Genomic DNA, 26,459 nt, shown 5'->3' with positions numbered 1-26,459 from the left:
CTTTGTCTCCTCAACTTTGTGGGTTTGGAATAGTCTGACTGGAGACAGGAAGAGCCCAGATAAGATGTCTCAGTGATGACCTGTGGACAGCGAAGACACTAGGGCTTGACCTGGAGCTGCTCTCTGTTTGACCCCGATCTTAAGGGCCCCAGTTGGCCCTCACCACCAGCCACATGCCTGTTTTTTTTTTACGGCATACTTGCTTTTCTTGTCTCTGTCGTCGCGTCGTCGCCCCCCCGAGAGCAGTTGGGGATAGAATGCGGTAGAACAACAAACCCAAATAGTGGCTATAAACTTCAGACGTGTTTACAGCGTCCGATGGCCCGCTCACCTCTGACTGAACTCCCGCAACAGACGCAACCGTCCTCCTCCGGCCGAAACGAAACAACGTGACCCCAACTTCACCCCCCCCCCCCACCTCTGCCCTTTGCAGGACTCAATGGAAAAGCTTAGCCTTATATGATGCCCCCCCCCCACCACCACCACCCCCAACACTACTCTGTTATCTCTCAACCCCCCCCCCCCTCTTCGTCCTCGTCATCCTCCTCCATCTGCGTTTCCTCTCTCACTTCCCAAGCTCATTTTACTACTTCTTTAATTTCGGCTAATCAATCTGCCACCTGCTACCTCGTTGTGTGATTGGGTACCTTTGCTAAACTAATTGGGAGTGTGTGTGTGAGCGGTGTGTGTGCGGACGGCGCTTCGAATGGGGCTTCTCTAGACAGATGTAGGTTTTATGACCGCCTGCCTCCACGCATGCGGATGGATGTCTTTGATGTGGCAAGTATGATATATGGAAGTATGGGTCACCGGCGCTATCAGTGAAGCTTGTCATCGGTAGCATCATATTGTGTCACACACACACACACACACACACACACACACACACACTCAGACACAGATAGTACTCAGTCTGGAGGATAGGAATGCCCGAGACGAGCTGACGTCGGTCAGATGTGCGTGGGCTTGTGGCTGACAGATTTGATTTAAAGACCCAGATATCAGGTGAGTGACACGACTGCTGCAGAATCTCCCCGCTATCTAAAATGGCTGCCAATGTGGCGAAGCTTGGCACTACTAGTGTTGGCACTGGGACAGAGGATGTGTGTGTGTGTGTGTGTGTGTGTGTGTCTGTGTGTGTGTGTGTGTGTTAGGGGTATAAGTAGAGCACTGAGCTTGGCAGTATGACAGTAGTCAGCGTTTTTTCCCCGTGCTCTCTGATCTGTCTGTCTGTCGGTCTGTGGACGGGGGCGCTTGGCTGGGAGGGGGGATGGCGTTCTGTTTGGCTCGGGGCCCAATCCGATTTCCCCTGCAGGACAATGAAAGGCAGGGGCTTCAAATGCTCACGTGTGTGTGTGTGTGTGTGTGTGTGTGTGTGCGTCTGTAAGACACCTGGGCTCCTGCTCCCCATTTGGGTCATTAAGGGGGAAACTTTAATGGGTCGGACCCGGCGTGGCCCGCGTTTAACTGGGCCTGGACAGCTGGGCCTCACCCCGTATTTCCTCCCCACTGCAACAACGGCGGCCTTGTCTTAAGGTTCCACCACAGTCTGGCCCAACAAGATCCAGCTGATTACTTTGTCTTCCCTCACACACACGACAGATCTCTTATCCGGCGATGCCGATTTGAGGTTTGACCTCAACCTATGACCCTGTTTTTTTTTTTGGGGGGGGGGGTCGGTCCCCGCGATCGGTCAGTCGGGCGGACGGTCCCTTAAAAAGGCACTGAGCAAATCGTCTGAACGCAGATCCGTTTTTTCCGACGTGACTTGGCTCGGCTCTGTAATTGTCTTAGCCCTCCTTTCTTGAAAGCGGCGTCTGTTTGGGTTTTGGCGGGAGGTTAGCCGCTGAGATTTTAATCTGCTCACCGCCCCATCTGCCACCGTCTCCGCGCCGCGTATCTCAGGGATTAAATCAGAGGCGCCGCCGCACGTGACTCGTCCCCGCGGTGTTGTGCAGACTTAACGCACGCACGCACACACACACACGCACACACACAGACGCAAGTAGGCTACACACACAGTGCACGCATTCCTGAAGGCACACATAATACACACCGATTCATCCTCTCTGATTCTCTCATAGTACAACCAGACACGCGCGCACGCACACGCACAGGCAAGCACACACATACACACGCACACGCACACACATGCACACACAGGCAAGCACACACATGCACACACACACACACACATGCACACACACATGCAAGCACACACGCACACACACAGGCAAGTACACATACAGTGCATGCATTCCTGAAGGCACACATAATACACACCAATTCATCCTCTCTGTGTCTCTCACTGTACAACCGCACACACACACACACACACAGGCAAGCACACACATACACACGCACACACACACACACACACACACACACAGGCAAGCACATAGGCCTACACACACACACACACAGAGACATTCCTGAAGCCACACATAATACACACCAATTCATCCTCTCTGTGTCTCTCACTGTACAACCGCACACACACACACACACACACACACAGGCAAGCACACACATACACACACGCACACACACACACACACACACACACACAGGCACACACACACACACACACACAAGTACACACATACACACGCACACACACACAGAGACATTCCTGAAGCCACACATAATACACACCAATTCATCCTCTCTGTTTCTCTTACAGTACAACCAGGCGCACACACACACACACACACACATTTCACGGCCCTCAGTCGAGCAGGGACAGGGAATCTGGGCCACTGACACATCCCCACGGCTCAGACTTCCAAACGACCTCTCTCTCTCTCTCCCCCCCGTGGCTAAAGGCCTGATTATCATTTTATTACGCCATGTCATTAGGCTGATGGTATCAATGGAAATGAATTGGCTGGCAATTGATTTACTATAACCCTCCTCTCCCCTCCAGGTCAAACAACCGGCTGCTGGTACTCATTGATTTGCCCCTCACGTCCGCTTCGTCTGACTATTCGCTTGCGCAACTACGCTTTAACCTACTGTAGGCTGCAATCTAGACACATACAAAGCGGTAAGACCCAGACAGCCCCAATGCAGCCGACCTGTTGCCAGACACAACACAGACTTAACACACATTAGACGCGAACGTGTTTATAAATTGTGATCTGACAAAGAGACATGGCGGAAGCGGAAGCTGTTTACCAACCGCGACAAGCCGTCGGCGTAAAATCGAACGTGCGTAAACAGATGAGACGCTCCGGTAGATTCTCGGTTAAGATTTACACCGTTTAAAAATGAAAAAAAGTTTGAAACATTTCCACAGCATTTAATTGAGGTGAGCTCATTGGCTGGCGTGCGTCTACATGCTCGCGAGGCTGGTTAATTGAACGGTACATTGACTGGGAGGGAGCTGCCCACAGGGCATGGAGAGAGTCATTATTGCCAAGTGTCTGAGGGCTGTCAGAAAAATTCCATCACACCAGTACTACTGCAGCCCTAACAACCCCTCACCACCACGTCTTCTCCCACTGCCTTCTACAACCCCGCCAACACACACCAGCCGCCGCATAGCCTACATAGAAATGCGACTTATGCAGATTCATGCACGGTGGTAGCCATTTTCTATCCATCACACCAGTAGTACTGCAGCCCTAACAACCCCTCACCACCACGTCTTCTCCCACTGCCTTCTACAACCCCGCCAACACACACCAGCCGCCGCATAGCCTACATAGAAATGCGACTTATGCAGATTCATGCACGGTGGTAGCCATTTTCTAGCCAGCCGGGGTATGTCAGTGTCTCGGAGGAGCGTCAATTCAGACTGTACTTGACAGTTGTGACAGTTTGCCTGGACATTTTTGCTGAATCCCAATATAGACTCGTCACAGTGTGGGATGGAACCACCATGCTTTCCCCTGTCTTCTCAGGGTACATTTACAACTAGGAGAGCTGGGTTGAGCTCCATCCAAGTTAATGGAGGACTTGTGCTGGCTGTGCTCCTCCGTACTGTGGGAATATGGCTCAAGTCTTGCGCAAAAAAGGACTCTGAGATGTCCTCGCACTTGACAGGACGTGACCTAATGTCTCTCAGTGAACCCCTTACTTCCTCATTTCCACTCACAATTGCCAACTTCCTGTCTGCTTTTTAAACAGTGTTTGTTTGGGCAACTTCAGCAGCCCTAGCTTTCTAGTGGTTTGCAAATGAGATAGCAGACACTGTCAAAACGCCAGTGGCGAGATCATAAATGTCTTCGCCACCCGCATACAGAGTCAATTCAGTCCTCGGGTGCTGCTATAATATGCAAAACAGCAGCCTGGCAGTTCATTTCCATACTATTTGACTGTCTGAGGGTAGGCCTTTAGAAAACCCTAGTGGGCTGCGTCGCATTGTTTTGACAGTTGGACAGGCACTCTAATTGCCAGGGCTTTAAACCGATGAAAAGGGCGCTGGTGCTCGCGATTAAGCCGGTGTTTGATAGCTGTCACCGGCAGGTCTGGAAGCCGGTGTGTGATAGCTGTCACCGGCAGGTCTGGTAGCCGGTGTGTGATAGCTGTCACCGGCAGGTCTGGTAGCCGGTGTGTGATAGCTGTCACCGGCAGGTCTGGAAGCCGGTGTGTGATAGCTGTCACCGGCAGGTCTGGTAGCCGGTGTGTGATAGCTGTCACCGGCAGGTCTGGAAGCCGGTGTGTGATAGCTGTCACCGGCAGGTCTGGTAGCCGGTGTGTGATAGCTGTCACCGGCAGGTCTGGTAGCCGGTGTGTGATAGCTGTCACCGGCAGGTCTGGTAGCCGGTGTGTGATAGCTGTCACCGGCAGGTCTGGAAGCCGGTGTGTGATAGCTGTCACCGGCAGGTCTGGTAGCCGGTGTGTGATAGCTGTCACCGGCAGGTCTGGAAGCCGGTGTGTGATAGCTGTCACCGGCAGGTCTGGTAGCCGGTGTGTGATAGCTGTCACCGGCAGGTCTGGAAGCCGGTGTGTGATAGCTGTCACCGGCAGGTCTGGTAGCCGGTGTGTGATAGCTGTCACTGGCAGGTCTGGTAGCCGGTGTGTGATAGCTCTCACCGGCAGGTCTGGTAGCCGGTAGGGTCTCTTGCCGCAGCAGCTGCTCCGCTATCGACTGTCTTGTGCTCTAAATGTGAAGGGAAGCGTAAAGACTGTCTCTCTGTGGAGGCCGAGCTTAACCAGCGCAGCGCTGGAACGATAGCACAACAATAGCACAACGATAGCACAACAATAGCACAACGATAGCGCAACGACAGCACAACGATAGCACAACGACAGCACAACGATAGCATAACGATAGCGCAACGATAGCGCAACGATAGTTAAACGATAGCGCAACGATAGCACAACGACAGCACAACGACAGCACAAGCCTCTCGCAGAGACCCAACGCAGTCACCGCAATATTAGAGGATGGACATGGCGCCCTTTAATGTCCGAGGATGCAAGTGCATTGTGCAAGGTCTCCCACAAGCACTCGCGCGGCAACCTGTCATTGTACGTCTGTTACTGTTACGTACCTGAACAATAGGAGGGTCAGTGGGTATTAGGGATGCAGCGATATGAAAATCTTGGCCGATACCGATAACAGATATCAATATTGCATGCTATGGCTGATAACCGATATTTACCGATGTCGATATGTTCTTTATAAAAACAAATCAATTTGTACATACTGAAAAACACATGTAAACTCTATTTCCAAAACATTTGGAAAATTCGATAAATCATAGGTTTACACATTGTTTCCTCTCAAAAACAACACACAACAGCAGCTAGACAGAAATAATTGTTCACATCTGCCCTGTTTTGCACATCGGACCGATACCGATATATTAAAAAATGACTAACATCGGCCGATACCGATATGATTGCCGATATATCGTGCATCCCTAGTGGATATATACCCTGTCTCTCCAACGCCATCATCATGTCATCTTTATATCACTATGGAATTGAACACAGCATGCGCCATTCATTCTACAAGCACTCAGCCAACCGCCCGCCCCCCCCAAACCAACCCCCCCGCCCCCCCCCCAAACCTAACCCCCCCTCAACGAAGACCACCACTCATGTCAGACAGCGGTCTGCGTGTATAAGAGCCTGTTCCTCAGGGCTCTGCTGATAGGCTGCTTGCAGGGCACGTATTGACCCTCCATGCCTGCAAATGCATTAGCGTAGCCACGCGTGGTCCACTTAAAGCCCAACTACAACAAACACGGTCATCGGCGAACACAGCCCGCCTTCTGTGCGCTCCGCGGGAGTCTGCGTGTGCCTGAGCACGTTGATGTAGGCCTCTCTGTCCGTCCCAAAAACCGGAGCGCGGTCTCGTTCTGCCGACAGCGGACAAGCATGGAGGGTTTACGAAATGGCTGACAGCTGACCCTACCTTGCCCCAAAGCAAGGAAGGAAAGTAACGCCAAGCCCTTAATACCCCCCACCCCCACCTCCTCCCTCCCTCCCCTGGTGTCTGGCGTTCTGGTCTGTGGGACTGAAAGGCCCGCTGTTTCAGGTGGGCTTAAAGGCCGACACAGTCGCGGCTGTGTGTAGCCGCGCCGTACGCTCGCGCAGACAGACACACACACACACACACACACACAGATTTGTTTGTTTCTCGTGTTTTCCGAGTTCCCTTCGAGGATCACATGACTGTTGACCCTCTTCACTCGGGCTGGAGCGCATGAGCTCGATGAACACTACCGTTTTTTTTTTTTTTTAATCAAGAGGATTCAGCAGACGGCTCGGCCAAGGGACTTAACCGCCCCCCCCCGACCTCTCTCGTGTCTAAATCCCCCAAAGAGCCTAATCCCGCCATGTCCCGCTGCCCTTCTTGGTCCTAGCATCCGCCAGATTCGCCGGGACAACTAGGGAAGTCATTTTGAAACGACCCTGCAGTCATTTGACTAAGGTGACCCCATAAACTAGCAGACATGCTATTCATTTGACTTTTTTCAAATGTTTTTATTTAAAAAGTAAGACAGAGCGGAAGGACAAGGAGGCGCGGGTGAATTTGAGTCGTCGGCGTCTTAATCTGAGCGTGACTCAGGGGTTGCAGGGGAAGAGAAGGAAAGAGAGGATTTGTTGGATTTTCGTATGGAAATTAGAGCCGAGCCTCTGTCGCCGTGACTGCAGCTGTGACTGCCGCAGTCCTGCAGGAGAGAGAGAGAGAAAGAGAGAGAGAAAGAGAGAGAGAGCGTGATGAGGCCATATAGTGCCAGAAATCTGAGTCAGAACAGCACACACGCACGCACCCACGCACACACACACGCCCACCCTCTACATCGGGGCACCGCTAGGCGGAGATAATCTGATTCCTCCAGCTCAGACCAGACCAGATGCAGAGGGAGAGGGTAGCGAGGGGTCCTGCTCCCTGACCTCCCCTTAATACCCCCGTCCGAGGCTGGAAATACTTTCGTCTCGACGTCGGGTCTGCGCAGATACGGTGTCATCACGTCTGGGTCCACTCGGGCTCGGGCCGTGGGTGGGCTTGTCAAGTAGTACTTTGATGTGGAGAACGATCAGAGAGCCCTCGAAGACACCAGTCACCTTCACAACGTTCATTATTTAATACCTTTTATGATCCTCGGTGTCTCGAGTGCCTGTTGCTCCCGGGCGACCCCTTGGAGGAAGGGCAGAAGACAAATTTCACCAGCGACCACTTCAGCATGCGTGCGTTTCTATCACTGAGCGCGTGCGTGCGTGTGTGCATTCGGTGTCGCCGGGCTATTGCGCGTGCGTGTCGTGTGTAGGGCGAGAAACGAACCACTTTCCTTTCTTGTACTCTACTGAAGACCACTTCACGTATACTGCTCAATTTTTTTGAGCAGCAGAAGATTACCTCAAGGACATCTTTCTCTCTTATAAGTGTAGGAGGAGAAATAAGGAGCTCTCATAGCTCTCTAGGCCAAACAAACATTGCACACTTAACAGACCTATGTCCTTGCTCACAAAAATAAAAACATATTTCTCAATTAGTCAACTACTTGCAGCAAATTGTGAGTCGGTGCCCTACAAATCCAATCCAGGCCAGAGGAACGGAGGAGCTGTGAAGCTAGCCAACCCATGCTAGGCATCTATGCTAAGCTAGCCAACCCATGCTAAGCATCTATGCTAAGCTAGCCATGCTAAGCATCTATGCTAAGCTAGCCAACCCATGCTAAGCATCTATGCTAAGCTAGCCAACCCATGCTAAGCATCTGCACAGACAATCCGTCCCCCGGCGGCCGCCGGCTTCGGCGAACCTACGCCTTTACCCGGGCTGCTTCTGCGTGTGGCGCGCCCTCCCCCCCGCCCGCGGTCAGAAGGGCTCACGTGGGCGTGGAGGGAATGGGGGGGGGGGGGGCGAGGGTAGGGGGAGAGAGAGAGGGAGAGAGAGACGGAGAGAAAAGGAAAGCAAAGCAGCTTTGAGCGCGCCGGGCCGAGGTTAAGATTGTAATTGGTTGTCTGTCCCCCGTCCCCAGTGGTGCCGGGCTCTGGGGAAGGGCTTTAGCGAGTATAATGATCCCATAAAGACGGGGATATTTGACGGCTAGCCATACTCCTAAACCCCCCCCTCCCTCCCCCACACACACACACACACCCCCGCCTCCTGGCAGCGTGCTGAGTCGTCCCCCCCCCCACTCCCACTCACAGGCCGTCGGCTAGCCGCGCCGACACGCGGACGGAGGCCACCGCCGGCTAAGCCGTAGCCAAGCGCACTGGTGTGACTAAAAAGATTGTTTCTGTGGAAAATAAGGCGGAGCTTCCGAGCGACCGGGTAGGCCTTCCGGCCCTCTCTCAGATGTAACCGAATCTTCTGCTTTTGTAGTGGAAACGGTGCTGGTGAATGGACGAAAAAAACACACAGGAAATCATATTTGCTTTCCCCTCGTTCGGCTGCCGTGTGGTCTGACACGACGGTGTCATGGGAAACTTGAAGTCCACCCGGTGTCGGCCGAGGCGGTAGGATGGGCTTGTTTGAAGTACCTGAGACAGGGGCCCTGGTGGAACCCAGTCCTGGGTTTTGTTTGGGGTGTCTATAGAGGTGCAGTTGGGAACGGTTGGGAGTTTGTTTTAGGTGCTCAGATGTGATTTATTTTTATGGGATGAGGCTTGTCTCCACAGCTTAACCCCATGCTTGGGCTCTTTGAAGTGCGGGACTGGGTGTGTTTGCTTTTTTGGGTGTGGAGTCTGTAGGCTTGTTTGCACTTGTGTGTGTGTGTGTGTGTGTGTGTGTGTGTGTATGTCCACGCTTGACTGGATATGTGTGTGTGTGTTTGTGTGCTTGACTGAGTGTATGCTTGTGTGTGTGTGTGCTTGACTGAGTTTGTGTGTGCTTGTGTGTGCGTGTGCATGTGTGTACGCATGCGTGCGTGTGTGTGTGTGCGTGCGTGTCTGGCTGCAGAGCCGGTCCTCTCCGTGCTCAGCGGCGATGGTCTTGTGCAGGAGAGGACGGTCACATGTCAGCGCATGTGCAAGGGTCCGGGTTGGGGGGGCACCCCGAACAAAGCCTGCTGGTGCTCCAGTGCCCCGTAAGTAATGCTTGGAAATCAAACAGGCGATGTGTGTGTGTGTGTGTGTTATGTGTGTGTGTGTCTGTCCTGTCCCTCTGCGCCAGCTGGCTACAGCATGCCATGCCCATACACCCCCCGCTGCTATTTAAGTACATGCATTTGCCCAGCCATGCGATTTAACCCTTCCGCCATCAACCCCCCCGCAAACCTGAGGGCACCAACGTACCGAACGCGCTCAGGCCCGCCACTTACCCTCGCCTCGTCGCCCACGACGACGCCTTTAAACGGGCCCTCTTACACCGGCGCCCAGAAAAGAGCCCTCGGCCAATCGTCTTCCCTCCCCCTACACCGTCCCTCAACCACAGGACGACCTTTACGAGGTTGTTAAAGCTGGATTTTTCTTTTTTATCTCTTCTGTCGTTCCATCTTTGAGTGCGCTATAAGAAGGGCTACCGTGCGACGCCAAAGAAAGTACCTGGACTGTAAAAGCCCCGTAACTCCTGGGAAGGAACCCAAAGCTAAAATGGCCGCCGCCACCACACTTCTTTTTTTTTTTTTTTTTTTTAGGCTGGTGAAATTTGTAGAGTTTGTTATTTGCCGCACTTTCAACAATGAGAAGCGCAGCTGTGTTAGTGTGTGGCCAAGTCTCTGGACCCGTAATGTGTTTTCTGCTACAGTATTGTTGTCTGCTCTTTATCGGCTAAGAAGGGCTTTATGATACAGTACAAGACACACACACACACACACACACACACACACACACACACACACACACACACACACACACAGAGATCAATAGAAATTTCCATTAGTGTATGGCCAGGGATTAGAACAACTTTTAAAACATTGTAAATTGAATTATCTTGCTTTTAGATGGCAATGAAACATTTGTTGTCTCACATCATAAAGGAGGCATTCGATTCTATTCTGTCACTATTTACCCCTTTGAAAAGTGCTGCTGTGCTTTTAGACCCATCTTTGTTTGGCTGCCAGGGACATTTTCACTCATATTCTGGATTTCATAGCAATGATGCCCTTTATACTCAGTTGTTAGAATCCAAGTCTGTCAATACCTACACATAAAGGCTACTCACCAACTCACCAACCTCATGCACTGAGAGATACCAGGCGCCCGCACGGCACATTTATGCTTCTAAGTTTCGACGTAGCGTAGATCAACGACATACCAGCTTTTTATGAGGTATCATGTATGGCCCTCCATCGATCCCCCTTGGGCTACACAGTATTAGCATTAGCAATAGCATGTGGTCCCTCCATAAAAGCGGCTAACGCGAGGAGCGGACAGGCTCATGTTTTGCCTTGGCACGGTGGGATATGGATGTAAAGTCCAGCTGTATTTGCTTACCACTGCGCCCCCCCCCCACCCCCCCTCTCCCATGCTTCAACCCCTCCTCTTTGGTGGAACGACCCCCCCCCCCTCACCCCCACCCCACTCTGGCTTAGAGGAACTGGTCTCTCACCATTCCCACGGAAACAGTTGCCAAAGCAAATTTGGCGAGAGGAAATGGAGACCTCTCTCCCTCCTTCCCTCCCTCCTTCTCTCTCTCTCTCTCTCTCCTTCTCTCACTAGGCGTGTGTGTGTGTATGTGTGTGTGTGCGCTCACTACTTTGCAAGCCCTGCAGGCTAGAGGAGGCCTGTGGGACATGGGGATTCATTAGTCGCTCTCTCTCTCTCTCTCTCTCTCTCTCTCTCTCTCTCTCTCTCTCTCTCTCTCCTCTGCATATGCTGAGTGTGTCTGTGTGTCGGGAGGGGAGCTGCACTCTGCCCAAAATGCGATCCCTCGCAATGCAGTGTTCATGCTTCTCTCATATTCTTTCCCTCTGCCCCTCTCTTCCCTTCCGTTCTCTCTCTCTCTCTCTCTCTCTTTTTCCTCCCCCGTCTCCCTCGTCCCCCCCCCCCTCCCACCTGTCTTTGATGAGGCCGGGGATCACCGGCCTCCTCTCCTCCAGGGACCGGGGCACTCATTCAGCCTGTTGTTGTGGCGGCGCTAAGCTAGCCTAGCCTAGTGTAGCCTAGCCTAGCGTGGCCTAGTGTAGCCTAGCCTAGTGTAGACTAGCCTAGCGTAGCCTAGCGTGGCGCAGCTATGCGGGGAGCGTCTGTTATGTCTAGCCCTTTGGACTCTTCCTGGAACTGGAGACCGCGGCGGAAGAGCAACACCAGACAGGGGGTTCTGGGAAACCAAGGCGAGCGTGTGAGAAACAAGACATCAGGCTCTCAAAACTATCGCTATATTGTCTTTTCGAAAACGGTGTGAATTCCATCTTGAGCGGTTTTTTTTTCCCTCCAGAGTTGGGGATGGTTGACATTGCAGGTGTTTCTCTGAGGGGGGATGTAGGGAGAGGCCCCTGGTTAAGAGCATAAATGATGGGTTGTGTGGGTCTGGGGCCCGAGAGGGGGGGGGTGGTACAGACAGGTACCACGGCCCCCGTCACGCTCTCTGGGTCTGGCAACAGAGTTAGCGTGCTACCTGATAGCCTTCTGTCTCTCATCTCACTCCCCTACCACACGCACACACATACACACGTGCGCGTGCACACACACACACACACACACACACACACAAGTGAGCGCGCACACACCCACACATGTACGCGTGCACACACACCCACACACAAGCACACACACATGCGCGCACACACACAAAAGCACACCCACAAAAGCACACACACGTGCACGTGCGCGTGCACTCACACACACACACACACACACACACACACATAGACAATAGTGTTTTTCCTGGCAGGGTCAGAAGCTCCAGCGTTGTGTATATCAAACACAGTTCACCAAGAACAATGTTCACTCAAGAAGTTAATACACTGTGCTTTATTATTCTGAACTAGAAGGAATGAGCACACTGACTTATATGCTGAGCACGGCAAACCTGTTCCTTGCCCTATCAAAGTGAATATTATATGAGATAATTTTAAGTTTAGTCAGCAAAGCTGGTAAGTGTAGCGTCTTCTAAATGTACCCACCCACAACCCATATTTAGAGAAAACTGTTTTGAATCGTAAAACGATTTGACTGAATGATTTTGGAGTGTCTTAGTGCAACTGCTGTGTTTTGTTATTTACCTCAGTAAATGCAGAGGCCCGTTTGTTCACCAAGAATCTACAAGGAGGCCGATGTGATGAACTGACTGCCAAAACCGGAGCGGTTTGCACGCGCGTTTCTGTGTTTGTATGTGTGTGTGTGTGTGTGTGTGTGTGTGTGTAGCCCACAAACACACCGCTGAGGAATCTCACCTCCTCTGTATTTCTATCTCGCGTTGAGGAGTGTTGAACAGAGCCCTGGTTCTTACCTCACACACGCACACACACACACACACACACACACACACACACACACACACACTCACACACACCCTGGAACACACAGTGGAAGAGCTGCTGAATACAAGAAATGTTTACACAACCCAATGTACAGAATCTCTCAAGGGAAGTCATCCACTGCTGAGTATATTAACATTGATAGGAATATAGATAGATCGGCAAAGATCACCTCTCGGCCAACTCCCCTGACAAAACAACTCACCTACGGTAGATTCCTAGCATCGCAAACAATTCACACAACCCAAGAAAACAACAGCAGCCCATACCTTGGAATACCTCAGGAAAAAAAACTGTAAATATTACTAGCATAGCGTAGCTTTGATGCTAACAAGACGATGAATGAATGGACTTGGGGGCAGAATCAGCCGAATTGCATATTCAGTGAGACATGTTGTCTGACACCAGTTTGTTTAACATCAGATGTAGACGGCAGGTTTTTGCGGTTGGAGCAGAATGAGGAAACGTGAATAGTGCTTGTCTTGCCTGCTAGCTGGTTGCGCTGCTAGACTAGCTTCCAGGAAGACCCTCCCTTCCGGTAACGTGGCCCGGGTTCATGGCTCGCGGGGAGGCCAACGCCAGGTCACAGGCAGGGTGGGGCTTCTAGGATGGAAAGAGAGAGATTGAGAGAGAGAGAGAGAGAAAGAACAGGGTGTTTGCTCTCTTTCATCTGAGGGGAATGTCTGAAGGGATGTTAGCTGAGGGCTAACACAACCTGCATAGCGCCACACTACCACAGGCTATTTGTCTCTGACAAAACCCACTATTGACTCGGTGTCACGTTCGGTCACGGATCGGGGGAAGGGAGGTCTTGCCAAACAGGAAATAAGTAAATGTGATCAATGTCATATTGAAACAATTACCTTAATTATAACTGGGGCACTAGCACCTCACGAGACGTTGATGAATGAGATTGGCGGCCATGTTGGCTGTGAGATGGCAGGGATAAGGTCGGCCGCCGATCCCGGGAGAGCTCGTTTGTTTGCCGCCGCGTTGCTGGAAGTTTCTGTCTGGCTCATTGTGCTCGCTCGCTTTTGTTAAATCGAAGTCTGCTTGTTCTGAGAGGACATCCTGTTATCTGTGACACAGGAAATGCAGTCTTGAAGAGAGACAGACAAACAGAGAGATGTGAGGAGGGTGGGGCAGAGAGAGAGAGAGAGAGATAGATAAGAGCTTATGGCGGGTGATTTTCAGTGTTACCTCTTGAGAATTTACTAGCACAAAGACTTAGACTTTTTTTCCCAACCACCTAAATTAGTTTCAATTCAGCGACTCAATAGTCTGTCCAGCTTTATGCCCCCCCCCCCAAACTTCTACCCCCCAGCAGCCAAAACCTCTCAGTGAATTTCCTTGTGGGGCCCCAGACACTGCAGGCGGCCCTGTGATGTGTTGAAAGGTGTTTTTTGGCCAATCCTAAAAAATTTTAGCTGGACTTAATGAGACTATTGCACTACTAGTTCACTACTAATTCACTACTAGTATGCCCCTGTGCTGGCTATGTGTTGTAGCTCTAGCTAGCTATAGAAAGCACATGCCTGCTTATCTAGCTGTAGCCTCGTTTACTCAGACTAGACTCATTGGTTGTTGTGTTTGGCTTTGCTAGTTGTCCGTGGCGTGGCTGTTCCGCCATGTAGCTGACTCTGGTTGTGTAACGCTGTGATCACTGCCTTAACAGACAGGGGAAGTGCTCTTGAAGCGAGAGAATTTCGAGCGAAGCAGACAGACCTTGACTGAGTGCGGTGTGCCCCACCCATCCTCTCTCTCTCTCACACACACACACACACACACACACACACACACACACACACACACACACACACAGCAGGCAACGGCGCAGACATGTACTGTGCACTCATCTCGGGGCCCCTAGCAGCTGAGGTGTAGTCTCGCCTCTCTCTCTCTCTCTCTCTCTCTCTCTCTCTAGTTCGCTTCCCTCCCTCCTCTCCTCCCACCCTCCTGCATGAGTGGAGGCTTTGTCACGCCCCCCTCCCTGGGTTATTTCAGATGGGGGGGGGGGGTGGGGGGGTGGGGGGGGTGGGGGGGTGGGGGGGGGATACTATGACTTCACTGAGGTGTGAGATTCCTAATAGGGGGTGTTCTGTGTGAGCGGAACGTCTGGGCATGTTTCTGTGTCGCGCACCTCTAGCTAATCAAAACGCCTCATCTTAGAGGTGTGACTTCCTGTCTATGCCATGTAATGCACACTGGATCATATAGCCCCCCCCCCCCCCCCCCACACACACACACACACACACACCCCTCTCTCTCTCTGCTTGTGTTTCTTTGAAGTTATTCTCGCTCTGCGGTCGCCGCATGCTCATTCCACTACGGCGGCTTATCAGGAAGGGTTTACTAATAAAAAAACCACTCATGTGAGGGGTTCGGGGGTCACACCTGTTCCTGGGAGAGCTTTATTTTGAGAGAGAAACAGAGAGAGAGAGAGTGTGTGTGTGCACGCGCGCGTGTGTGTGTCTATACATATCTCGGTGTGCATAGCCTAGGTGTGTTTGTGTGACATGGCTCTTGGGGAGATAGTGGTGTCAACTTTCACCTCAGCGCGCCCTTCAGATTTCACTTCCTCCCACAAAGCCCTGCTCCCAGCACTTCCTGTTCAATCTGGTGGGGCTGGCAGGCAGCCAAATATACGCACACACACACACACACACTTGGGCGTGGGCCTAGTACTCCATCTTGATTGTGTGACTTGGTTAGGCGATCAGGTGCACGGTAGCTCGACGCCTACTCCGATGTGACAGCGTGGTTTTGTCCCAGTAGTCCACAGTGACTGTCCCTCCTATGTCCTACGATAACATGTCCCCTCTTCCTCTAGTGGGAAGACTACTGGCTAACGGTAGCATGTGGGCGGAGCTACCTTTGTCGCGCCCCATGGATGTCGTGGAGTAGCCTCGTCCATCCTTCACGCTGCTCGTCCTGCTTTTTCCGGAAAAGGGTTCCAGTTTTGTCCCACTTCCGTCTACATGTCCGGAGGCCAAATATAGTTTATTGAGAGCCAACCCTCCCCCTTTGTCTTCCTACCCCCCCCCCCTCCCCCCATCTCATTTGATCGCAGCTGCAGTTCACTGACCCCCCCTGTCTACCCCCCCCCCCATCCCCCCCCCCCCCTTGTCTCCCCCGTCTGAGATCACGCGGGACCGGATTTGTCTAGAATGAGAGGCGTCACGCCGGCAGAGGCGCAATCCACGAGACTCGGCGGAGGGGGGAGGGGCGGGGGGGGCTGGCACACGAGACGCGTCCGGACCGCTCTGCCTGCCCCTGGGGGTAGAGGGGGAGGGCGAGGGGGGAGGAGGGGGGGGCGAGCAGTGCCCTGCTGTCTGATTCCCATTCCCTAGACTGCCGGGGCGTCGGCCAATCACAACGCCGTTATTATCGATCGTGACCCGGAGGTCGCGGTTAAAGATCTCCCCGGAACGAAAGACATGGCGAGCGCCGTCGTGCACCGGTACTCCACCACTGCTGGCGTTTTCTCCGGAAGAGGCAGGCTCGAGTTCTCCCGTCTTATCGCGTGCGGCGAGAGAACCCCCCGCGTTCTCCCAGGTAGCCGAGCGTGTGAAAGGTTGGCCTGCCGGAGCGGGGGGGGCGGAGTTTTAGGCTGACAGAGCTGGGTGGTGCTGTCTGTCTCGGCCCGCCACACTCCCCGGCTATGCGACCCAAGCACCAGGTCCTGTTACACAGGCATGAGGGCATACGACGACATCCCAAAATGGTCACGCTTTCAGACAGAGGGAGGGAGGGAGGGAGGGAGGGAGGGAGGGGAGGGGAGGGAGGGAGACATGGCCAAGTCTACTAACCGCTAACCCCATTATAAATGGCCACCTGTTGAAGCTTCTCTGCCTCCTTATAGAGCCCTGGGGTTCAGGGGAAGGGAGGGGGGAGGAGGGAGGGGTGGGTTGTGCCAGCGGTGTGTACAAATCTGTCTCTGCTAAAGTCGCCATGGGTTTGCTTAAACTGTGTCACGCTCTCTCTGTATTAGTGAAACCCTGTCTGGGACATCTGTCAGTGGGGGGGGGGGGGGGGCGCGGACGCACACACACACACACACACACACACACACACACACGCCAGCCAGTGCTCTGCTCTGAGGAGAGACACGCCTTCTATAACGGCAACTGTTGCTGTTGAGTTTCAACGCCCCCCGCCCCCTCCCCTTCCCCCCCCCCCACAGATTCCTGAGGGGAACCCTTCACCGAAATAGACAGACAGACAGATACACACACTGACAGACAAACAAACAGATACACAGACAAACAAACAAACAAACAAACAAACAGATGTACTGACAGACAGACAAACAAACTTACACAGACTGACAGACAAACAAACAGATCCACAGACGGAGGGAGGGAGGGAGGGAGGGAGGGAGGGAGGGAGGACATAAAGGATGACCTCTGTGTCTCAGTATTTGTGTCCAGTCTGTTGATTCCAGGCGGAGAGAGAGAGGGAGAGAGAGAGAGAGAGGAGGGAGGGAGAGAGAGAGAGAGAGAGAGAGAGAGTGAGAGAGAGAGAGGCCGCGCCACCGTCCCATGCAAAGCCTGCACCGTCATTGGCTGCTTCCCGGTCAGGTGGTGTGAGGACAGGTGACCTGCGTCACGCGTGTGACCCCGCAGCCGACGGTGGGGGGGCAGGAGGGGGGGGAAGGGGGGGGCAGCGTCTTACGCCGTCTGAATTAAACACACATGACCCTCCGCTGCTGTCCACCGAGAAAAATCGGCGTGTCGTAAACGATACGTTAGAAACGCGGCGATATCACTTCCGGGTCGCTGTTGATCACAACGGACAGCTTAAAGAAGCACTTTTTTTTATTTATTTTAGTGAATGTTATATTGCAGGGATGGTAGTGTGTGTGTTTAGGACTGACTGAAGAAGGTACATGAACGAAGGGGCGACACAGAGAGAGAGAGGTGGATGGGGGAGGGGGGGGGCGTGTGTGCTAGTGACAGACACAGCTGGGAGAGAGGGGGGGGGGGTGAGGTCATAGCAATAAGGCCAGCCAAGAGGGTGGTGGTGGTGGGAGGGGGGGGGGGGGGGGGGGGGTGCAGACACAAACACACCCTTGTCTTTCATGGAGAGCGTCTCTAGGCTCTGGCCACACTTTCTTGGGCTTCCCATCGACTGTATTGTGAGGAATTGTGTGAGTGTGTGAGTGTGTGTTTAGTCAGATAGGGAAATAGTGTTTAAACTGCCATACACAAGCACTATGAAGCGTTTTTAGGAGTTGTAATCTAGTATTGTCTGGCACTGTCCTACCCCCCCGCCCCCCCTCGCTAGGAAGCGTACACCCACCCACACGCCTCTGTCAACACCCCTTCTGCATACAAACAACCTCACACTTATTATAGTCGTGAGACAATTTTCTTGTGAAACCTGTCTTTGGTGCTTATCCTCGATTTGTGCTCTATTTAGACGTAGTGGTTATTGTATTTATACATGGCTGTTATTTGTGCTCTCACACACACACACACACACACACACACACACACACACACACACACACTCACACACACACACACACACACACACACACACACACACACACACACACACACACACACACACATGCCAGAATGGCCAGTGGCGGGTTCATTGGGCATAGGAAAGGGCCCTTCTCAGAATAGACGTTGACATGACCTTGCTTTTCATAAATTAGCCTGCAATTTTCAAACGAGGCCTCTTTTCTTTTTCCAGGCATCAGATCCAATCCCAGCCAAGAAGTCTAAACATGAGGACTTCCCTTTGCAGTCCCCGTCAGCGGAGAAGGACAAGCAACCGGATTGGCTACGATCCCTCTCCTCTTCAGCCAATAAGGTGGGATGCTTTGATTTGATCTTTTAATTGGGATCGGGGTTATTCTGGGTTTCAATGCCCAACTTTAGGTACGAAGGAAGGGCTCAGATTTAGACAAAACGAGTGTAACAGTAGAAGCCTCATGCCCGTGTATTTGCTTACTGAAAACGGAGAGTTGCTCAAGAAAGCTATGAAACTCTAGATAACCACAATATAATGATAGATGTTCTTCACAAAGATCGATAATCCCAAAAAGTATTCTTAGCAACTCTTCGAAGCACTCTGGTTTCATAGGAATGCATTGAGAAGGTGCTATTATGTGGCTCACTGAACTAATTATTAATCCATACTTAAAGTCTTGAGGATTATCAGTGGTCTCTCTTCTGTAACAACCGATTTCCCCTGAAACACTGAACCATGTAGCCCTGGTAACCCCCTTGCTTCTTCTCCAGGGTCTTAACTGTATCCAGCCTCGACAGAGGCCCTCAGCTTTCCGACCCTGGTCCCCCAACATCTCCGCTGGGGACAAGGAGTCACCCAGCCGTCCCCTGGCCCTGCTGAGAGACAGGTGAGCATTCTGGGACATGTAGTACTTTGAAGTTATACCCACAGAATGGAAAACAGATGAATAAAATCGACTCCCCGCCTTGACTCCACAAAATAAAGTACTGCTACTTTTCTTTTAAATTGATAGTCATTTGTGCAATAATGGATGAAACGTCTCTTTCTGAAGTGGCTTCTTGTTTCGTGCAGCCATTTTGGATGTGAATTTGCTGCTCGTTTCGCTGTAGTCGATGAGCTCCCAGCATGCCACTCTGAGAGCCCACTCGCTTGTCTGGGTGGGCTGAGATTAGAGTTGAGGCTTGACTGAATCATCGCCTCCCACTCTGCTCCGCTCACGCTCGCGCCGTAGGCACGCCGACTTTGAGCGGCGCCAGATAGACGAGCATCTCGCAGAACCGTCCGCTCACCGACCCGACGTCCCTTCTTTCTTCAGTTTCTACAACTACAAGAGCATGGAGAGCGCCGTGGCCCCCAACGTGGCCCTCACCCCCCTGCCCCTGGGGAAGGTGGGGCCCCTGTCCCCGTCCATGCCCAGCACCTCTCACCCCAGCGGGGGCGAGCCCCCGGGCGAGGGGGCCAGCGCCGGGTCCAGGCCGCGCAAGAGGAGGGCCACCGGAGAGCCCCTGCCACCGGCGCCCGAGCCCCCCTGCGCCGCCCCCTCCGCCGCCATCAGCAAGCCCCCCCAGGAGGACCGCGACTCGGAGGTGGAGATCGAGGTGGAGAGCCGCGAAGAACGTGAGTCGGGCCCGCAAAAGCGCGTTCTTCAACGGTCTCCGGCGACAGCTTGAAACGTGAAACTGACCTCTTTTTCTCTCCCGTCTCTCCCCCAGTGACCTCGTCCCTGTCCTCGCTCTCCTCCCCCTCGTTCACCTCCTCCAGCTCGGCCAAGGACCTGAGCTCGCCCGGCGCCCAGGTCCCCGCCACCGCCGCCGCCGCCATCACGTCGTCCGAGGCGTCCGCATCGGCGGCGGCCGTGGCGATGGAGGCGCCGGGGGCGGGGCTGGAGACGGAGCTGGAGACCTTGAGGCAGGCGCTGGACAGCGGGCTGGACTCCAAGGAGTCCAAGGAGAAGTTCCTCCACGAGATCGTCAAGATGAGGGTGAAGCAGGAAGAGAAGCTTGGCTCCGCCCTGCAGGCCAAACGCAGCCTCCAACAGGTAAAGGAGCCGTTTCCCACCGGTATATGTGTCGACGCGCGCGCGCGCACACACCTACGCACGCACACACAGGCGAGGAACTAGCCAAATGTAATTAACAGTCTTCATCTGCTCTCAATCCATGTCTCTGGTTTATACCGTGCGATTTAATAGGGATTGGCAGACACAATATATTTATATAGTGTTAGCTCGCTTGTCAATAACTGCTTCATGATGCATATCGCTGTTGACGGACAGAGAACATCGTATTTCACCCCGCTTGCCGATGCAAATCGCATTAACTTTTCGCTTTTCCAGAGAAAGAGGAAATTAATAGTTAAGAAATGGGAAAGCACATGGATTAAGCAACTAATGCAAAAATGGCTTAAAACTCAAATGACTTGTTGCTTTATCATGACTCGGCGGAAAAAAGAAAGAAAGTTGCAGAGTGAAAGTTGCCTCAAGGCAGTCGGATGACTTCCATTTTTATTTCGTCCTTGGAGAGAGACCAAGAAGTAGAAACGCTGACAAGGGATCGCTTGGAGAAGTACAGAACGTTCACCGTGAGAGACGGAACATTCTGGAGTGGCAGACGTCCACTTCCCCTGTGTGTACTGTAGTTATTGTCTGTGAACGAGAAAATACATTTTCCAATTTAACCGCGTGTCTTAATACAGAACGATGGCTTGTTAATATACAAGGCCGACAATCACACGTTTCGACAGCTCGGTATTCTGAGTTCACCGGCTATGACATTACGTAAATGACTCATGATATTATGCGTGGGCTGAGTTTGTCCTCGTTATACTACTTACGCGAAGCAACAAAGCGCGATGACAGACATTATGTCTAAACTGTTCGGTTCCCATGAGAAGGCCATGGGTGTGTTTCCGCACGCACGCGCACGCACGCACACACACACACACACACACACACACACACACACACACACACACACACACACACACACAGTCTCTCAGTTTCAGAGGGGAAGGAACGAACACTTCTGTTCACCCTCTTATCTCATCTTAACCCTTTGATTCCGAAACGACTCCGGAATCCCCAAATTAGCATCGGCGCTAACTCTCCCCGCGCGTTCTCTCTGCTTCCCCTCCTGTAGGAGCTGGAGTTCCTGCGAGTGGCCAAGAAGGAGAAGCTCCGAGAGGCCACGGAGGCCAAGCGCAACCTGAGGAAGGAGATCGAACGCCTGCGCGCCGAGAGCGAGAAGAAGATGAAGGAGGCCAACGAGTCTCGCGTGCGTCTGAAGCGGGAGCTGGAGCAGGCCCGGCAGCTGAGGGTCTGCGACAAAGGCTGCGAGGCGGGACGCCTGCGCGCCAAGTACTCTGCTCAGGTGAAGGCCGCCGCCCCTCTAACCCCCCCCCCCCCCCGCCCGCGTCCGCTCGCGCCACCCAAAACGCAACCGCCGCGCCGTCTCCAGTCAGAGTCACGAACGCCCTAGAGGGGCGTCGCCCTCGTAGTAAAGGCTAGCGAGGCTTTCTCTCGCACTTCAAAGCGAACCCTTCTCATGGTCAACGGGGAGGAGAGAGAGAGAGAGAGAGAAAAAAAGCCGTTTCCTTCTCTGTAGTCGAAAATAAATGGGTGTAACCCCCGAGAGCGCAGACACATGATGAGTGCTAGCCCCGAAGAGGAAACAGGAAAAGATGTCTACTTCCTCTTAGACATCATGGGAAATGCAGATTAGACAAAACAAAAGGGAGGCGCGGTCTGATGTTGTGTCTCCAGTTGCTCCAGACGGTAAAAAATCCACTTTCCAAAACACTGCTAGAGACAAATGCATATGCATAGGACTGGATCAGGGGGAGAGCTGGTGTGTGTTTTTTAGACGCAGGGCTAAACTTCAGTAGCTCTGCATTTCAGCCCTCAACGGTATTTTGGTCTCGTCTCGGGCGAGACGGGGGAGGCGGCGTGTGGCGGATGTGGTCAGGCTGTGTGAGCGGTCACACAGACAGCGTTGGGGCGTGGCGGTCGGCGCCGCTTCAGTGTTTCGCAAGCTCATGTATAAGCAATTCTGCATCTCCGAAGGGAGGACGGGGGGGACGGGGGGGGGGGGGGGGGGCGTGTTGAGGGGGGAGGGGGGGGGGGGGGTACCAAAATGAATTAAGTCAATTCAAAGAAAATGTTTCCTGATAAATCCGTATAATGTAAACTGCGTGACTTTAACGACGTTAGCAGACACAGGCTCATCTAGTGTTTTTTTTTTCTTTCTTTCTTTCTCCCTCCTCCTCCTCCTCCTCCTCCTCCTCCTCATCCTCCTCCTCCAGATCGAGGACCTGCAGATGAAGCTCCAGCACGCGGAGGCGGACCGCGAGCAGTTGCGGGCGGACCTGCTCCAGGAACGGGAGGCCCGGGAGCACCTGGAGAGAGTGGTCAAGGAGCTACAGCAGCAGCTGTGGCCCAAGTCGGCCAACGGCGCGGACAAGGACACGCCACCCAAGGACATGTCCGTCGACATCTAAGCCCAACCACCGCCCCCCCCCACCCCCCCTACCCCCTTGTGTCCTGCCTGCACCATCAGCTCACCCCCCCGAAACAACACACCCCCCCCACCCCCCCCCCCCCAACCGGAGACAGACAGGACAATATAGCGAAACCGGTTTATATTGAGGATCTATATCTTCGATATGTGCATATTAATCCTCCGTGAAAATCTGAGTGGTCGGTCACATCCTTGGAGACGGGAAAAAAAAGCAAGTCAAGAAAGATATTTGTACATGGACCAAGGGGATATGTGTTACTAAGACAAGCACTGAAACACCTCTACTCCCAGAACTGAAAATTGCATTGTGGGGGAGAAAAAAAAAAAGATATTATATAGCACAAAATATGACTGTGCCTGTATTTTCTCTGACAAGAAACTGGGTAATAACATTTTGGATAGAGACTTTCTATGAAGAAAAACGCTCAATCAGAGACGTTACGTGGAGGCTTGTGAAATGGCGGAAGGAGCAATGCAGGAGGACTACTTTACCCACGTGTCCCGGCAAAGACTCCACTCTTCTCACCCCTTGAGGAAATTGGAGGATTTCACAATGTTATAAGCTATTTAAGAGACTGTATAGCGATATGTAAAAATACCTTTTTTTCTTTGTTTGTTTGTGCTATCGGAACTTATGAACAATAATAAGAAAAGAAAAAAAATGAACGAAACAAGCAAGAAGAACTCACTATCATCACCATGGGTTTGTGGGTCTAGGGGAAGCCATTGTGATCCTTTGAGGAAACGTATCAAGTCCAATCATGTTCTTCTTTACTATTCCAGAAATACAAAATCATTATGTTTATTATGGTAATAGTGAACAGGTTTGAATTTGACTTGATATTTTCTCTCTTTGGAACAAGTCCTGTCTTTGTATTTGGAAACAAGTGTTATGTTCTAGGCACCTTTTAGAATGAGCGCTTCTTTTAGATAGTGACAACAAGTTTCCCCCCAAAGTTCACACAAAATACACAGAAACTGCACACACATTTTCTTATCATGATGTGTTGGTGAGCATTTGGGTCAAACCCCAAAAGTCTGTCTTATAAAGATAAACTTTGCGATCAATCTGTCTGTGTGCAAGCTGAGGCCCAGATTTCAGACTTGCCTGTGTTATTTCCTTCACATTGGATTAACGTTTGCATGTTTCGCTCAATTAAGATTCAAAGACCCTTTCTGAATACTATGATTTAGGGCTGGAAGTGGCGCCATTAGCAAGAACCACAAGATGTTCTTTTTAATTTAATTATGGTATGTAAATATAAATATGTTTTCTTTTTTTTCTTTTTTACTTTACAGTAATGAATCGCACTTTGTCATAACAAAGTACTGTTATAATGCATTATAACTCCCACTATTGTCTTCATTTTTACTTTGGAAAAGAAATACTCATGACATCAACAATAGAAATCCAGCAAACATTTTTTATTATATGCATCTCATTTAAATACAATGTTATTATGTGTCATAAAGACACAGTATTGTAAATAAAATGAAAGAAAAAGGGTCTATCTGCTTGCTTGCTGAAAGTTTTGGCTGTTGTAAAATCACATTTCTTTTTGCCGATAATTTTACCTATTAGCTTTTTTAGTAAATTGACTTCCAGAACAGACAGACAGTGGGACACTAGAGTGCAAAGTGAAAATTTTAATTTGTACACCCCAACTTTCTTTAGATTTTGGTATTTATTAATATTAGACTAATTCACTGAAGTTTCACGTAAAACACAGCGCCAATACACCAATCAGTGGAAGGCATTGATTATAGGAGTCCGAAGACACATTGCTCACATATTTACAGAACATATAAAGTTTATTAAAAAGACATAATGTTATAATGCTCCGATTACACAGTGGGTACAATGCAATCAGAATGTACATTGTGTTAATGCTATTTTCCTTTGGCTGTTGATGTTGTCGTTGTTTTAATGTGGGGATATTTTTATTGCTTGTCTGTTATGTTACCTTTTCCAATAGAAAACTCATATATTTTCTTTATGCATGAAATTTGAGAAGGTTTGCCATACATATAGTCATTATTGGGCATTGATACTGTACATGTAAGGGTTTTATTGTGTTATGCAATATACAGCAAACTTGTCTTATTTAGAAGAAAAAAAATCTCATTTTTAAAGGAAAACTAAACCTTGTTTATCGTACCGTTGAGACTTCACACACAGTACACACAAATCACAACACGTTCAAATGCGATGCTGGACAACCTTAAGTGCCTGAAAGTGGGCGGAAGGTTTCCAGAACAGGAACACTGATGATGTAACTGTTGTTGCTGGCCTCAGCGTAGGGACAGGCTCAGAGTCAACTCCGCCAGGGGTGTCAGACCCACCACAGGGCAGATGCTGGTGCAGACGCTGCTGTCGATGGCGGGGGACGTTTGCTTTGCACTCTCGAAGGGACTCTAGAACATTCTCTGGCCTTTCCGAGCAAATATCTCTCATGGCAGGCTTGGCTTGACCACCTCGGTCAGGCTCCCAGATGCAGCTCTTTTTTCAGTATTCCTACTCCAACGCCGTTTACAGCAGTACTTTACATTTGCGTTTTTTGAAAGCAGAAACAATTGAACAATTTGCAAATGCTGAACGTTAAGGCTTTTTGAATGATCGCTTTTATTCATTCAGAAATGTTCTTTTAATGATATGCATGTCAAAAAAACATTTTATAAAAATCAATATGTACCATTGATACGCGCTACGGTTGCTCTTGAAGGTGTTGGTCGGTCCATCTAAAGGTGAACAATGTCTAACAAATTCAGAGGGCATTATGTCTAAGGCCATATGTCTTAACCACCATACGAAAGCGCCATGCTATTGAGAGACTGACACCGAGTCTGTAACTTCAACAGACCTTAAATTGGTACATTTTATAGTTGTTTTTACACTCAAATGAATTGATATGTGTAGTTTACTTTATTCATGGTTTTCTACAAAAAAGGGAGAAAATGATGACATTGGCTCTTTGCTCTCCCGTGTAAAAGAAAAAACGGTTTCAATGATTTATTACTTTCTAAACAAGAACCATTTTGCTAAATGGAGGAAAATAAAGCAGCAATAACAGTACATATTAATAGACACAAACTAGCCAGTGTGAAGATTTGAATAAGAATTTACAAATGTAAATATTTTTTTTCATTTACAATATTGTATTATATATGTACATGGTGTTTCCTTTTTCAAAAAGAAATCTTTTCTTACACAATAGCTGTCTTGTTTTTTTGAGTTTGTGTTTTAACCGAGACCATGTTTCAAAAACAATTATTGCAGTGCGTTAGAGAATATTCCCCACATAAACATGTTTATCCCATGATTTTCACCTTTTTTTTTTTTTTTTCTTTTTTTTTTTTTTACTGTAGAGTCTTTATATTGAATGACTTTTTTCACCAGTTCATATATATTTTTAACAATATATTCAGTATCTATTAGGGGACCTATGGTAAAAATGGGTCACAAGACTACGCCACCTCGCAGACCCCCCCCACAACCCCGCCCCCTCCCCCCCCCCCCTCCTCCCCCACCATCCTCATGTATCCTTTTAGCCCTGCGCTGCTGCTAATACAATATAAACTTTACAATTCTAGAAATATTTTTATGTAAGAGGTAAATGTATGCTTTCTCGTTTATTAA

General features: G+C 50.8%; 1 protein-coding gene across 1 annotated transcript in view; it reads left to right on the top strand.

Moving 5' to 3' along the window:
* The window catches only part of LOC311307593 (ski oncogene-like), a 61,074-nt gene extending 34,866 nt beyond the window's left edge, over positions 1 to 26,208 (top strand). The window contains exons 2-7 of the mRNA XM_084436418.1: positions 18,528 to 18,647; positions 19,079 to 19,194; positions 19,624 to 19,925; positions 20,021 to 20,346; positions 21,446 to 21,676; positions 22,608 to 26,208. Coding sequence (XP_084292544.1) covers positions 18,528 to 18,647; positions 19,079 to 19,194; positions 19,624 to 19,925; positions 20,021 to 20,346; positions 21,446 to 21,676; positions 22,608 to 22,802 — 1,290 coding nt within the window. The 3' untranslated portion in view covers positions 22,803 to 26,208. The remainder of the gene's footprint in view (positions 1 to 18,527; positions 18,648 to 19,078; positions 19,195 to 19,623; positions 19,926 to 20,020; positions 20,347 to 21,445; positions 21,677 to 22,607) is intronic.
* Positions 26,209 to 26,459: the final 251 nt, after the last annotated feature.

Source organism: Borostomias antarcticus (assembly GCF_949987555.1).
Source record: "Borostomias antarcticus genome assembly, chromosome: 3".
Lineage (NCBI taxonomy): Eukaryota > Metazoa > Chordata > Actinopteri > Stomiiformes > Stomiidae > Borostomias > Borostomias antarcticus.
The sequence above is the reverse complement of the archived record's forward strand: the minus strand, read 5'-3'. Positions and strand labels throughout refer to the sequence as shown.